The sequence below is a fragment of the Tyto alba genome, unplaced genomic scaffold, assembly GCF_018691265.1.
Source record: "Tyto alba isolate M040663 unplaced genomic scaffold, T.alba_DEE_v4.0 Super-Scaffold_17, whole genome shotgun sequence".
Classification (NCBI taxonomy): Eukaryota; Metazoa; Chordata; class Aves; order Strigiformes; family Tytonidae; genus Tyto; species Tyto alba.
Genome location: NW_024881279.1, coordinates 2,967,713 through 2,983,274, shown reverse-complemented (window position 1 = coordinate 2,983,274; position 15,562 = coordinate 2,967,713). Strand labels below are relative to the sequence as shown.

Sequence of the window (15,562 nt, the reverse complement as noted above, 5' to 3'; positions counted from 1 at the left end):
TGGCAGAAAGGACTTAATGGGGAAAAGCAATATACTTGTGGGAAGCAATACACTTCTGACGAAACCATCTGCACACAAACACCAGCAGCATTAAAGAAACCAACGTACAACATAATCTTAACAGGATGGCAAAGGTAGCTGAGCCTTGATCCCCACCCTCGCCCTTCTGAACGACCGCCCATTCCTCGCCACAGTCATCCTCCTCCTCATGCCCAGCTCAGTCCCAGCCGAACTCAAGCCCATATTCCCCATAGCACGGGACGTCCGCACCCCTCTTCCCGCGGTCCCCACACAATGAAGCTACTAGCAGCAGGCTGCCCACCACGCCTGCTCCACTCATCACACAGGGCTTGCTGGACGGGTGAGACTGCCTAAACCCTGCGCTACAGGGAGTCCTGTAGTCCAAAGGACTTCCCCACACACGCTTAACTACCACAGTATCACTTCCATTTGGATTTGCAGTAAGCATGAACTTAGCAACTGCTGTTTAATAATTTATTAACTTTGCCCATTAAATGGTACATTCACTCAAGAAGACTTGGAACAATTTTCTGGTAATTTTATTTACAGTCTGCAGAGTGTTCTGTAAAACACAGCAATGATTACAGACTAAAACACACAACGTACATATTTTCAAACATTTAAATAAGCACAGTTTATTCAAAAGTCATTCTACACACTACTTTTTCCATAAAAATATAAAAAATAGTTTAGTTACTATATTTTACCTAAACCAAGATATTTAAGAATTTTTCCACATGTAATGCCCCCTCCCCAAAAAAGGGCACTCCAAGGATAAGAAATTTAGGAAACCGCATCACAAATTAAAAATACTAATGCCAACTGCTTCAATCTACCAAAAGAACAAATAACTTTCAATTTGCAACCAGCAATATTTGTTCTGCAGTATGTTTGGATTTTGCTTTTGTTGGGTTTGTTTTTTTTCTTTTTTGCACTAACTTGCTTCTCCCATGCCAGATTTCACAGACACATACACACTATTACATAAAAATAATGGACTCATTATACTGCAGACTATAACGCCAGTCACCATGTGCCCAACAACACAGATTGGTAATCTTGCATTACACAGTTTTTTGCAAAAATATCAAAAGGGAAACACTTTCCTTTGGGACCTCTACTTAAAGGCGATTCCTTTTCTTACTGCGCATCCAGTGAAAATAGCCTTTTTACCATCTCCTTGAAAATAGTGCCCATTTTTGTTTGTTACCTCTATTTCTCTGGTTTCACTGACCATATTCCATACGGAAAGCTAATGGAGTTCTGAAAAACACCCACTCAAGCCCTTCTCTCACTAGGATACATTTAATTTACAAAAAAAGGCACAAAGATGAAACTCCTAAGCAGCATCAGTCATAATTCTTTCACTGTGCACTGCTCCTCTTTCTTACACAGACACTGCTGGAAGAGACACTCTGTGTCTCAGAAAGTACTACAAATACATGAGCTAAGGAAACAGGCAAGTTGAAAAGACTAAAGCCTCTGTACAGTACAAGTAGTATACTGATCATTAACAAATGAACACTAAATTTTATGTTGCAGTAACGACTCAACCTGGAAGCATCAGGAAAAGCCATCAGAAAGAAAGCTCAGCAGCATATAATACATTTGTTAACAGTGAGATGGAAGGCTCTCTGTGTGCAACACTGTGCATTCAATTTTAACAATGACAGTGCTCTACAGCCAGCAGTGTAAAACTTGCTTCTGATAGTTTAGAGGATTTTCTAAATGTAAGTGTAGTTGTCAAACAGAGTAGTAGCATATGATGCACAGCATGATCTGTAATAAAAAGCTTTTGCTTTCCAGCATGTAAACATCCAGGTTACTGGACCTTAGCTCATATAAACAAATCTGATGATAGATTTTTGAACTAAAAAAGTAAAATTTTCCATAAAAGGATAAACCACAAAAATACTCTTTCATTAAGTCTCACGTGCCATTTAATACCTTTCATGTCCTATGAACGACTATGCAAAACATTTAGAAAGTTTTAGCAGTAGAAATGTTGACCAGTTAAACTGTTTGGCAACCATGGGCTCAAAACATCTTTGAAGAATGTTATCATTCACTAAGCAACAGTTCTACATTGTACCACACTATTTCTTCTTCTTTTTCTTTGGTGGCTCATCATCAGAACTACTGTCTGTGCTGCTGCTGCTACTGCTGGAGGAACTAGAATCCGATTCAAACTCTGAAGAAGAGGAAGTACTACTTGAGGATGGAGAAGATGAGGAAGTAGAGGAGCTCTCATCACTGTCGCTATCATCATCATCAGAAGAGGTAGAAGAATCTTCACTGTCAGATGAAGAATCACTAGCCGAACTGTCACTGCTACTGCTGCTGGAACTGGTCACACTTTTAGATCTGAAGGGAAACAAATACACAGATGAGAGCAGGTCTGATAGAGACAGCATTCATTACACAGTGCTCTTTATACCATGTTGTAATCCAAAAATAAATTATTTGGTCTGAAAATTTCCAGGCCTGACAATCTAAGACAAATTCCCATGCCCTCCCCACCCCCCCCGCCTCTTCCAATTCTGCACGAATACATTTTGGCCATTTGAGCAATGGCAGAGTCACACCATGTACATGAAATAAGCCAAAACAGGACTGCAGAAGAAGGTTAAGTTTGAAAGCTAGCAAGGCTCTTGTTCATAGTAATGACAAGTGTCTTTACTGACTTGGTTAACTAGAAGAACAAGGCTGCAGGAGAAGCATCAATGTCCTGTACTACTAAAGCCTCAGGAAAAATTATCTAAGATTGGTTTCCTAGGACACCGCTGTAATAAGGAATGAAATTTTGGCAATGTAAAATCCGGTGGAAGTTTCACCAATAATTTCACAAATGCCAGAATTTTACTCAATGGATATTGCTCTTCGATTACTCCTGGAAAAAAGAACCTAAATTACCTGCCACTATAGAACACTTATGTTTTCAAGGCAGAAGAGAAGGGGTAGAAACAACCCAAGATAAAGACAGAATTATCAACAGAGAAAAGTGAATTTCTGTACCCTCTGAAATTTTTATTCTTTTTTCATGCTTAGCCCTTATTGAGGGGGCTGTTCTCAAGATCAAGGTCTCTAAGGCAGGCAAGATGAATTCCAAGATAAATACAATTAAATTCTCCCATAGATCTTTCTCCAAAGTGTAAAGGTACTAAATTCACCCCACTTCCCACCAAGCAGCATGCAAAAATGCTAGACATAATAATGCAGAACCTTCTTTCCATTAGAAAAATCAAAGTAGTTCTTATCAGTGTTTGATTAAATATAACAACTCAGGAAATGCCTATGTTAAGGCTGTTAGATAAATAGTAATGTTTCTTCATCACATCAGCCACAGTCACATCAACTGACAAATCTGGATGTATGCGTTTAGCTATGAACCACTGAAGTGTTTATAATATATCTGTAATCTGTTATCTCTGTGTGTACAGACACAATGGCTGTTTATTGAAGATAAGTCCGTAAGGGCTGGTTAAACACAGACGTATTGTTTGTGAAAAACTACTCTTAAGTTGAAGAAAACAAAAAAATGGGACTAGTAGTTTAAACAATTTCATTAGATGTGCAGACCCATTTGTATGGACATATTTCAGTCAGAGGATACCCAGAGTGACAACTTTGACTGAACTTTCTTTTCCTAATCACCTTTCACAGAATCCATAGGAGCAGTCCATGGACCTCCAATATTTAGGTTATAATCTGAAACCCACTTACAGAAGCATCAGAATATAACACTTAATACTGCTTCTCCTAGAGGATAGCAATAGCCAGATCTGTGAGAGAATAAACAAGCAGATACATGTTTTCAGGTGATGCAATATGTGGCCTGTTGATAGTTACCAAAGGAAGATGGAGATGGGAGCAAGTAAAATTCACTACTTCACCATGTCCTAATTGGATAATGTGACAGCCCGGATGCTCTAGATTGGTGGATCTAAGATCTTTGGGTCTACTACACACTGTAAAAGCACAAAATTTCTCCAGCAGACAGGCATCCATTCTCCTCAAAACAAGTTCATAAATGTTAGTATCTTCTTGGTGCATGGAATCATACAACTGCTGCATTTTGTAACACGTGCTATCACCCCTCTCCAAGGCTTTCTGTCCTTTCTAATTCTATTCCAACCATCTAACAACCCCAGGCGGTTTTAAACATGCTACTTAAAGCAAATCTACAATTTTGGACACAGTCACAGCTGGGTGCCTGAAGAAACAAGTGAACTAAGACATAAATCCACCTGTCTGAAGGGTAGAATTGTATGTGATCCAAGCATAAAGCGGGCTTTCAATTAGTAACCAAAGTATGCCGTATGGGAACACTGAAGCCAACGTGCACCCAGAAGACAGCTCTGTGTCACCTGAGGTCACAGGATTGTACAACAGCTGTTTCACCTGTTCCTGTTTTTCTGGTTAGGCCTGTAGCTTGCTTATTACTGTTTATATCAAAACAAACATACACTATGTAAAAGGTTAGTGCTCACTACTGCCAGAACCCTAACTTTTGCCCCCCCTGCCTTTTTTTTTTTTTTAAAAACCTGGAACTTACATAGTCAATAGTAACACTTTGCTGAATTTTCCACATTTAATCCTTCCTGTATCATAATAAACATATAAACAGCAAATGATCTGGAAAGTAATTTGTATTGGTGGATTCAGTGCTTGCATAAAACCAGGATTAACAATTGAAGCTGAGAAGAGATTTACAATGTTAAGGAGAAAGTGACCAAACCACTCCCTCCCCCATAAACCCTTTTGCTCTTTTCATTTTTGCTTTGGTTGAGAGCTCAAATACTCTGCAAATCATTGTGCCAAGACTGCAGCATGTGAGAAACCTGAGGCAAGAAGAGGTCTGAACTACAGTGTTTAAAAATCAGTTCATTTATCATATCACTAGCCTAAGTAACTCCAACACTAAAGAGGTGCTACTGAGAAAGGAGCCTTGGAGTAAACATACTCTGATAGTGGAATGAAGACAGCAAGAAGCATTCCCATAAAGCCACATTCTACACGGTAACCTAAAATAAAGGCATGTTTTAAAAAACTGCTGTGGCTTATTACATGGCTGCCACACAAAGCAAAAGGCCTAGTCTTTCAAAATCTTCCAGAAGCTGTTTTTAGAAGATCAGACTTAGAGACAAAGAACAGTCAACTAAATGCAGAGACAACGAGGCTGTTACTGCACAAACATCCCCCGTAAGTGAAACTCATACCAGGATGAGCAGGAGTATCACAGCCAGGGTTCAAGCTGTTTCTGAAAGGGTTTTGCTAATAAAGACAGAAGCAAATTCCCAAGCAAACATAAATGGAAAGTGAAGTAGAAATAATGTCAAAAGAGTCCTTGGCTCAAATTAGTACTCAGGGTGGGGGGGAGGTTTGTTTCCTGGATTTTGGTTTGGTCTGGGATTGAGAGGTTTTTGGTTGGTTTTAGAGTTGGGGTTTTTTTTAGAGGCTTTATTTCATTCTCTAGACAAAGCTTCAGAGAGACAGCTGCTACGAGAAGGGAATGAAAACAACAAAAGGAAGAGCAAGATGGGTAGGTGGAGCAACTACAGACTAGAAAACAGTATGCCATTCTTGCACAATTGTTTAAAATACACTTGATGAACTCTGAGGCAGAAGCAGAAAGATTTTTAGTATTAAAGCAAGATCATGTAGAGATAGGACAGTCAGTAGGGAAAAAAACAGAGGACAAAGACTTTAGAGGTTTTGGACAGGGAAGAGTAGAAATTCTCCTAATGTCTGTCATACAAAAGCCTGTAACAGGCTAAAAGCAGTAAAATCAAAACCCTATTTGCAATGTTGACTTTCCCCGCACACCCCTTCCAAATTGCCTGCTGCAGCACCCAGTGCAAGATCACACACTGAAACAGCTGCACCATGCTATCGTTCCCCACATACCTTTTTTTCTTGGTCTTCCTTTCTGCAGTACTTTCTCCAGTGCTAATTAAGCAGGGGGGGGAAAAACAATGGCTTTGATTAATGCAGTAGGAAATTTAAATAAATAGCAGCACAGTGGAGCTGAGTTTAATATCAGAAAACTGGTACCCCACTGGCAGAGCGCCGCACTGCCCAAAGTTCATTTTGCATCTATTTTCAGTCACTACTCATACCAGAAAAACAACAATGCCTACAAAACATGAAAGAAAAAACAAAGCAGCAGTTCACCTCTCATTTTCTGTGTTAAGTATGCTTTACTCTTCTTTATTCTTTTCTTCATATTAGACAGACAACATCATTTTAAGATGGAAAAGCCACAGGAGAAAAGGATACAAAAAAGGTTTGTATAACTGTATTTAGCAATAACTGAACTGCTTGAAACAAAGGGCAAAATACTGAATTAGTCTGTAGCTTTCACCATGCATTTCTTTCCAGTACAAGACAACATAGAACAATCTATTTATATTGATGTTTTCCAGCTCTTTGTCTATCCATAGTCCCATGTATTCATGCACTAACAGAAAGTTTTTGTGGTAAATGACACAGAAGAAAGTTTCTTTTAACAAAACACATTAAGAGGGTTGTTTTTTTTAAAAAAAAAAAAAAAAAAAAAAAAAAACAAAAAACAAAAACCACACACTCTTCACTTCCGGATTTTTTTTTTTTAAATGTAAAATAAAATTCTTCCAGTCAAACACACCAGTCACATGTTCTTTTTAATCCACTGCAGATATATAGCACATAATTCAATCTGGAATATTCATGTGTAATTTAAGTAGTCCCTCATCATATACTTAGGACATGCTTAATGTGTCATTGATATATAAGGAAGTTGTACATTATTTCATGAACCAAGATACCTTTTCCTCAACTGAAACCTATTAGTAGAAGCCATCTTAAATGCACAAAAATAAAAGTAAAAACTGCAAATGTTTCATTTAGAAATTAGACAGCTGTATGTGTTGATAAAGACTCTAGAAAAGGAAAGAAGAAAGCGTTGTGTGCAAACTATACTGTATTTCAATAAAAGTACTCAATGCCATTTGTATGCCAGAAATGTGAGATTTGTTTCATTTTTAAATTTTCACACATAGGGTATGAAAATACTATAATTACATTTTTTCACTCCCCACCATCTCCTGTGGGCAAGAAGATTCACTGATCTTCAAATTAAGCTATAATCCCTCCTGTATTGCTGAACGATGTTAATATTTATATTACTAAGGCCTTATACTCTTATCATAGGTAACCAGGTGTTTCACAGATAAAAGCAGTCACTGTTAGTAAACAGAATCAGACCCCAAAGCACCTTTTAGAAGACTTAATTCAGCGTGTGAGTAACCCGGGCTGCTGTGGCACAGGTCTATGCCTCCCTCTAGCGTTTAATGTATGGATAGGTGAAGGAGCTCACCACTGTGGAACTACACAACTGAGAGGGCTCAGTCCCCTGCAGATCACACCTGCTTCATGACTCTTGGTGCTTTTCCCCGTGGCATGACACTGTCTTCAGAACCATAAATAAGACTCAGGCATCCTGATTTTGGTTCAATACAGTAACAGCACTAAGGAATAAGCATTTTCTCACCTTTCCTCCCCTCCCAACTCCTACTCTAGGACGGGCAAGCAGTAATGTCCATCAGAATCGTGCGTTCAACACTGGGCAAACAGAAGGATCCTGGAACAACTGCTGAAATGAGTTAATGCTGAAAAACCTTGTATATGGTTGTCAAAAAGTAAATATTAACCTTATTAGACTATGTTTGCCTTCTGGTTAATGATTCATTATTAGATCTTTAAAGATGTTGATACAAATACTCAGAAGCAGACCTGTAGGAGACCCAGCTTCTGCAGACAAGAAGTAACCTTCCAAAGCAAGCTATACAAAAAGTAAAAGTGTGACCTAGGAAGTTGTTCTTTTCACAAAGAGTAAGTTTCATCCTTTAAAGTGTAACATTAGCATCTAAGGAACCGGACACTTCATGGCACAGTTAAGGAGCTTCGGAGAGCTTATGATTATATAACCACTATGAATCCAGCCCTATTTAACCAGGATTAAGCACTGTTGCCATCTAAGGATTATCCAGTCTCCCTTTTACGAGATGGTTAGTCACACCCTACACACCTCACTCTGTGGACTGTTAGACTTACTGCTCGAAAAACTCCATTTGTGACACACCAGACAGTTGTGTAACTCCTCTACATAATTATCCCATACACAGACTTGAGTACAATGGCCAGACAACAAGCAATTTCACCCTCAATTCACTATCCTCTAATCTTAACCTGCAGAATTCAACAGAAATAGGGCAGAAAAGGAACAAGGAAATAATCTGAGTCTTAAACTCAATCCTTGTCTTAAAAGTCTTGAGACTCTGAAGAACTCTTCCAAACTGCCTCCAAAGGAAACAAGTTTTAAAGCCTAAGCACTCCTGATTTCCTATCTAAAATACTAGGGGATTACAATCGTTTCAGAATTACTCACTGGATCAAAATTAATTTCAAAATCAAACATTTTGTCGCTCTTAACACAAGCTAACAGGCTTCCACTTAAGTCAGTATTTCAGCACTCTGATGTTGAAACGGCTGAAGAAGTCAAATCACACCTCTCTGCCAGAGGTTATCACACATTTTCTTTCCCCATTAAGGTAACAGAGCAAAAGGTGTGAACACTCTTCCATAACTCACATCCTGGCAGCAGTAATGACCTACAGACAACATTGTGCTGCAAGTGGCAGCCACAGAGGGTGTTTCCAAACCCTCAACAATTTCAATGGCTGTAAATGATACTGTCCCTTGGTGGGGCTGAGGCAAAAACCGTCCAGCTACCATAACTAGAGCTGAGTTGCAGTGGCAGAATGGAGACCCTCGTACATAGGAATTTCATGGAAAACTAGTGCGCTACATTATTTTTCTCTTTGTCATCAGGAGTTGCTTGTTAAAACAATTATTAATGTTGGGGGAAGCATTAAAGACTATTCACAGAGCAAAGTGGAACTCACACTACACATGCAGAGTTTTGCTTAGATTTGTCTGTTTAGCTGCAAGTACCTTTCACTTTCTCATATGTCAAAAAGGGAAATAATTATGCAATTCAGCAGGACATTTTTACTTTATGTTTGAGAGTTAAAAACACCTGATAACCCAACACTCATTCACCTGTTTAACCATTACAGGTCATAATGAGCAATATACAGGAACTGTGCTGCACAAATCCACTGTCAGGTTGTACCCAGAACACTAGGTTTAAACTGCACAGTCTAACAGCAAATCTGAACACAAGTGAAAGAATTGCTTCTTTGTTATAAATACATTTACAGTCTTTCCACCAACCTGCTTGTACTAGCACATAAACATGTGAAACCAAGTAACCAAGGAATTCAGGAAACAGTATTCATTACAAAAAATGCTCCAACTACTATTTCAACTTTATCTTAGTGCATTTTTTTACTTCAGATAAGCAAAAAAAATGTTTAAAGTGCATTTCAGATGAGCAGGTGTTGATGAACAACATTTTAATTTTGTGGAACCTGACTGTACCTATTCCACCTAAAATACAAAACAGTTCTAATATTAAGCAAGCATCACACAGCCCAGAAGAAAAGCTAACAGCAAATCGTCTAGGACACCATCTTTCCCACCCACACAAAATTACCTTTTCATTAATAAACTAGACATTTTCATTCTTCCAACCTTACCTTTGTTGCAGCAACAGTCGCTTTTCTTTTTCTTTAAGAATTTTCGCTAATTGAGCTGTTCTCGAAGGTCTATGCAGGTATTTTCTCTTTCCCGTACATTCATACGTCCAATGTCCAAACTCTAAACACTTTTGACATCTTACATGCTGCTTGTTTGCCTCCCTGTAAAAATGTAGAATTGCTTAAGTGACTGATTCTAAGTCTGTTCTACCTATTGAAAAAAATACTGTTTTTTAAAAAATCATACATATTCTTAACAGCACATATAATTATAATTAAACCAGACTGACATTCATGGGTGCTTTAGCTATTATTCATCTTAAATCAGGACAAAAACGTTAACAGAATTTAAGCAAACACATTTCCATTTATTAAAACATTTTCATATCAACTACTCATGAAAGAGAACAAAGAGACTTTCGCTCTATTCCAGAGTTTCAGTTTAAGTCTTCTTCTGCTAAAGCAGCAAATGTTCAGTTACTGACATAATCAACACACTCGTCAACTGCACCTGAATTTCACTTTTAGTTTTATACTAGCTGCTGGTTAGCCTACCTTCCAGTCTTCTCCCACTCTTAAGATTCCATAATTTCCCTTCTTCAGCTACTGTAAACAATTTAAACATTTTAAAAAGGCTACTCTGACCATTCTGTCAGTGACTAAAGATTAATCCTATCGCCAAAATGACATTTTGATCAATCTAACTGGCACAGTTTTTAGCATTATAGGATATAATTGTGCAACAGTTACTGGGCATGATTATGCTGCATACAATTTGCTACTACCCAATAATTGCACATTGTTCTAGCTTGCTTCAGGTAAGTAACTGGAATTACATTTTAGAGCACTGTTAACAAAAAGCAGGCAACTTCATTTCCAAATCCTAGAACTTAACACAAGTACCAAACTGCCAAATTCTCACAGACAGCCTAGGATACTGAGCAAGTAAAACAGATTATCTTAATTGTAGTTTATTTGAATTTACTAAGATTCATTACAGGCTGGCAGAAGGTTTATCATAAGAACAATCAGACTCTTGCTCACTTTGTGCAATATAAGTCAGGCAAAACTTCAGTTGCTACCCAAACACCTGAAGTATTTAGCGAACATTTTACATCCACATTTCAGTTTTCACACTGCGGTAAAATCCTTTGGTCATTTTTAGAAGCCAGTTAAGGGAGAAAACTCTCCCTTTTTTTTTTCATATTCTAGCTCTTACCCCACTATTCTGAAGCTTTGCAAAAGCTGTTCTGCTATCTTCAAATGACACACTCAAGGTCAGAAACACAACAAATTAGTTTTAGAGAAAAGACTACAATCAGGACTTTGTAGCTCCCCTACAGTTCACTGCAACTGCTGTAGTTTATTTCCACCTTCTATCATTTTTTTCCAAACACCAAAATACTAATTATTCAGGGCCAGCTTATCTTAACTACCTGAAGGTAACAGTCCTGCCTTAACTAGGAAGAGGCACCTTAACTGTTCATTTGGTATTTAGAGAACATGAAGTGACAAACCAGCAGTGATCATTTTGTTCTCCAAAAGGAGTGTTGATTTTCAAGGCAAGGCGTGAATTGCTTCTCTTTAACTCTAGCCATCACCTTTTGTGACAATTCTACTGTATTTTGAAAGGAATCTTGTTCTGAACATCCATCACTTTTTCAAGGCAGAGAGTATTGGCTTCATAGTCTAGCCTTATAAATACTCCTCTAAAATAGCACTAGAAAACTAATTAAACTTGCAACCTATGCTGCACAACTAACTCAGACTTGAACAGGGAGCAGTATGTCTAGTAATGAACAAAAAACCCCAACATCTTTGAATGGTTTGCACTTTGTCTTGCCTTGGAGTTCTGGCTCTGCCACAAGAGTTACATATACATACAATGAGGATACTCCCTCTTCTTCATCAACATACGAAACAAGAAAAAAAGTGAATGTTTTTCTATCCCAAAACAGCCCAGACCTCTGTCTACAGAAACAGAAGGGAAGTTTAAAGCAACAATAATATAACTCAGTATTTCCACAGCTTTAGTGCTACATGCATGACCAGGACATACAATTCTATGCAAGCTAAAAAGATAAGGATCAAGCCCTAAAAGCAGTATAAGTAATTACAAAGAAAACAGATCAGAATATCTCAACAACTACAGATCTATAAATACCGTATCAGCAGTAACAAGTTTTAACACTAATGAAAAGCACCAGACTGAAGAAAACTTAACAGGGATCAATAACCACAACCTAGAAGGAAGGGCTGGCAGATGTACAATTCAGCATATACACGTCAAACACATTAAGACATATCAAGAAATGTAAGAAATCATTCCTTGACTCATATGAAATAGCAACTTAAAAGAACAAGTATTCCACAAGTACTTTGAAATTCCAAGTTACTTCCCACTAGAAAATTGGAAAGAAATTATACTAAGCAATAAAGAAATAAAGATAACACAGACGTCATCCATACTCTATCCAACTCTTATGATCAGGCAAAAAAAACCAAACACATTCTAAACAGTGAAACACAAGAAAAATTATTCTAAGAGAGAAAAAACCCCAAACCAACAAACAAATGAAAAGCCAGCGCAAGTAATACATGGTAATGGAACACAGATGTTTCTGTACTTAACATAAACAAGCAAAAATGCTGGCTTTTCCTCATTTCAGTGTTTTGCAATCAGATCCCTTTAGTATTGAAATAATTACTTAAATGCAACATCCAGGTCTGAGTTAAGGTCGTTTATTTTTTTTTCCCCTCTCTTACAGTTCTGTAAACATATCTTAACATGAATCTAGAATTGTTTTTTCTTAATCTGAATGTTGAAAGTCTACGACGAAGATCAGTAAGTACCTGCATCGCAAGACCCTACACACTTCACCGAAAACCACGGTACTCCACCACGTGGAAGGCAGCCTTTTCCCAAAACACTGCTAACTCGTGTTAGCACCAAAAGCAAGGAAGTTTGAAAACCTCCTCCTCCCCTTTCCCACAACAGTTTCACCGCAACGATGTCGCCAACCGGGGTCACCCACCACCCCACCCCCCCCCCCCCCCCGCCGCATTTCGGAGCGGTTTCCATACGGAGAAGCATCCCACCTGCGAGGACGGGGGTCCGTGCCCTCAGACAGCGCCCAGACCCTCGGCCCCCACTCGCGGGGGACGCCCCCGGCCCGGCCCTGCCCCGGCCGCGGTCCCGCTCCGCCGGGGCCCGCAGCCGCCCCCCCCAGCTCCCCCCCTGCGAGCGGCTGCCCAGCAGGGCTCCCCGCGCTCCGGCTCGCCTACGGAACCCCTCGCCTCGCTCTGCCCCCCCGCAGCCCGGCCGCCTGCCACACTCACGCCTGTCTCCGAGCGATGAGGCGGTGCATGGGAGTCGCCATCTTAGCGGCCAGTCCGGGAACTGAGGCGCAGGCCGCGCTGCATGCCGGGCCATGCCGCCCGCCGCCTCCTCCCATTGGGGGGAAGGAGCGGCCGCGCACAGAGAGGAACTCCTCCTGCGGCCAGAGGGGACGCGCCGGCAGGGCTGCGCTTTCCGCCTCGTTTCGCCTCCTTGCGCGTTGTCATGGCAGCGGCGGGGCCGCGCTGTGGGGACTGTCATGGCCGGCGGCCGGGCAGCCCGTTCTCCCCGTTCTCCCCGTTCTCCCCGTCCCAGCCGCCTCATCCTTCTACCTCGTCCAGCCAGGTGCCCGCTGTCCCCTCTGTTAGCCCCGCGGCGCTCATCGGGGCTCCCGCCGCTGGACCCGGTGCCCCGCCGACGGCCTCAGCCTCTTGGCGGGCTCTTGCTCTCTCCCGTTAGCCAGAGCCGTACAAGAACCTGCCCCTCACTTAAAAACTTGTCATTTTTCGTGGAAGAGATGCGTTTGGAATATCTGAAACCAGCAGTGGAGCAGGCTGTAAGTGGGACAGCCCACCCGCGACCCCGAGGCAGCCAGCCTGCAGCCGAGGTGAGGAAGAGGAGGGAGGGTTATACCGACCCAGGACGCCCCTGCCCCCAGGCACCACCGCTGAGCTGCGGCTGCCAGCCAGCAGGCCTGGCCACAGGGCGACATCGGGATAGTTCCACCTTCATTAGGCGACATGAATAATTCAGCATAGCCGCAGGTAGCCTGCCGAGGCTTCTTAAGAGTGTTTAGCTATGTGCAAGTTGGAAAGCTGAGTAGCTCTCTAGTCATAACACAAAAGATCCAGAAAATGTCAGAAGAGCTGGGTTTCCGAAAGGAATAATTTAACTCATCATTATTCCTCAAAAGTTGCAAGCATTTACTACCATTAATTTTTAGCAGGTCGGATTTTTATACCCCACCCTGACAGGAAAAGAAATCTCAGTATGATTGACAAGATTAATTCTACTGGAATGGGTTCATAACCGTGGCTCACTAATCCATTAAACAGTATCAGGGCCCGAGGATACTGATAAGTCACGTTCGTGTTGACCCAATGTGTTCTGTACTTGACAGCAAGGAAATACAATTCAGACATATCTAGGAATCGTAAGGCAAATTCTTTCTTCCACTCCATTCAGCCCAAGAGACTGGAGGCCCCCAACTATGCCAACAGCAGCTTGTATTTTTGGCTCCTACATCATCTCCTTGTAGTCTCTGGCATGGGAGAAGAGGTCTAGGCACAGAAAAGAAGAGTAACAGCGGCTGGAGCTTTCTGACAGCACATACCTGGCAGGCAGCCCCTCGGGGATCTCTGCCAGCTGGCACAAATAGAGCAGCCAATATCCTGGATTCGGGGAGGTAAGGAATGTGACTTCATATATTGGCTTTATCAAAACTCACTGTTGTCTGATAGGATCTGTTTTCAAATTATATCTTAAGTTTCATGACAAAAATCCTCAAGAAAACATTTTTTAATGGTGAGTTGTGATTACTCCTGCTATTAGAATCTTAGAAGTACTTTATATCCAAACATTTTCAGTATCAATTCAGAACAATCCCGTCATAGGGACAATTGATAGTCAACACATGGGCATCCTACTGGACATTTTACATTTACTGAAATAGATGTACTGATACAGATTTTTAGTAGTTTATTATCAGCTATGTAGCTCTTTAAAATGCTTCTTGTGAGTTGGTGGTATTCATTTATTATATAAAATAAAAATACATACTGTATTTTCTTAAGTTCAGTAAGAACTTAGGAAAGAAGAAGAACTTCAGGGCCTTGCTGTGTGAGGAACTGTAGCAATAGGGTAAAAGGCAGCCTTTGCTGAGAAAAGCTCACACTTAAGACAAGATACAAGGTGGGAACATGGTACAACAGAATTTGTGGGGAGGAAAAACAGGAACGTAACAGTAGGGAGAACAGAGGGCTATGCAAGTTTATATTTTAAGCAATTAATAGATGTATAAAAATGAAATATATTTATATGTCACATATAATACAGCAACAAAAATCCAATGCGTTCAGGTGATGGGTATTGCAGGTCTTGAATTAGCAGGTGTGTGGCGCAGAGGTGTTTCACCGCTGATGGTGCATGATCAAGTCACAGGCAGGAGATATCAGAGCCAGAACTTTCTGCTGTGTGTCACTGAATATTTATAATAACAGGGATGGTAACATCTGCTGAGTACAATGGCACCAATTAAATACCACAGTGGAAAGGTAAGATACTGAGGGATTCTCTTAGACATAAGCAATTCCAACTCATCAGGATTGATTAACATGTGACTAATTGTTGAACACTTTGGTAGCTCCTGTCTCCAAACTCTGTAATTGTAACACCTAAGGCTAGCGGCTGTTCCTGTATGCGTCATGTTTTCTCCCATATCTGGCACTTCTTGTGGTATCTGATCATTGTCCTGTTTTGGATGATGCTCCGCGATAACCTGTGATTAATCATATCTGGCACCTTAGCTAAATTCTGATGTATGATGCCTGGTATGTTATAAACA

General features: G+C 40.5%; 1 protein-coding gene across 2 annotated transcripts; it reads right to left on the bottom strand.

Moving 5' to 3' along the window:
* Window positions 1-535: 535 nt before the first annotated feature.
* Window positions 536-13,105, bottom strand: ZCCHC10 (zinc finger CCHC-type containing 10). 2 transcript variants are annotated; one of them, XM_042790350.1, is made up of 4 exons: window positions 13,002-13,105; window positions 9,663-9,824; window positions 5,929-5,970; window positions 536-2,385 (listed from the first exon to the last, which is right to left on the bottom strand). In XM_042790350.1, the coding sequence occupies exons 1-4, from the start codon at window positions 13,040-13,042 to the stop codon at window positions 2,118-2,120; spliced, it is 513 nt and encodes a 170-aa protein (XP_042646284.1). In that variant the 5' UTR covers window positions 13,043-13,105; the 3' UTR covers window positions 536-2,117. The 2 variants fall into 2 exon arrangements, with proteins under 2 accessions (XP_042646284.1, XP_042646285.1); XM_042790351.1 differs by lacking the exon at window positions 5,929-5,970.
* Window positions 13,106-15,562: the final 2,457 nt, after the last annotated feature.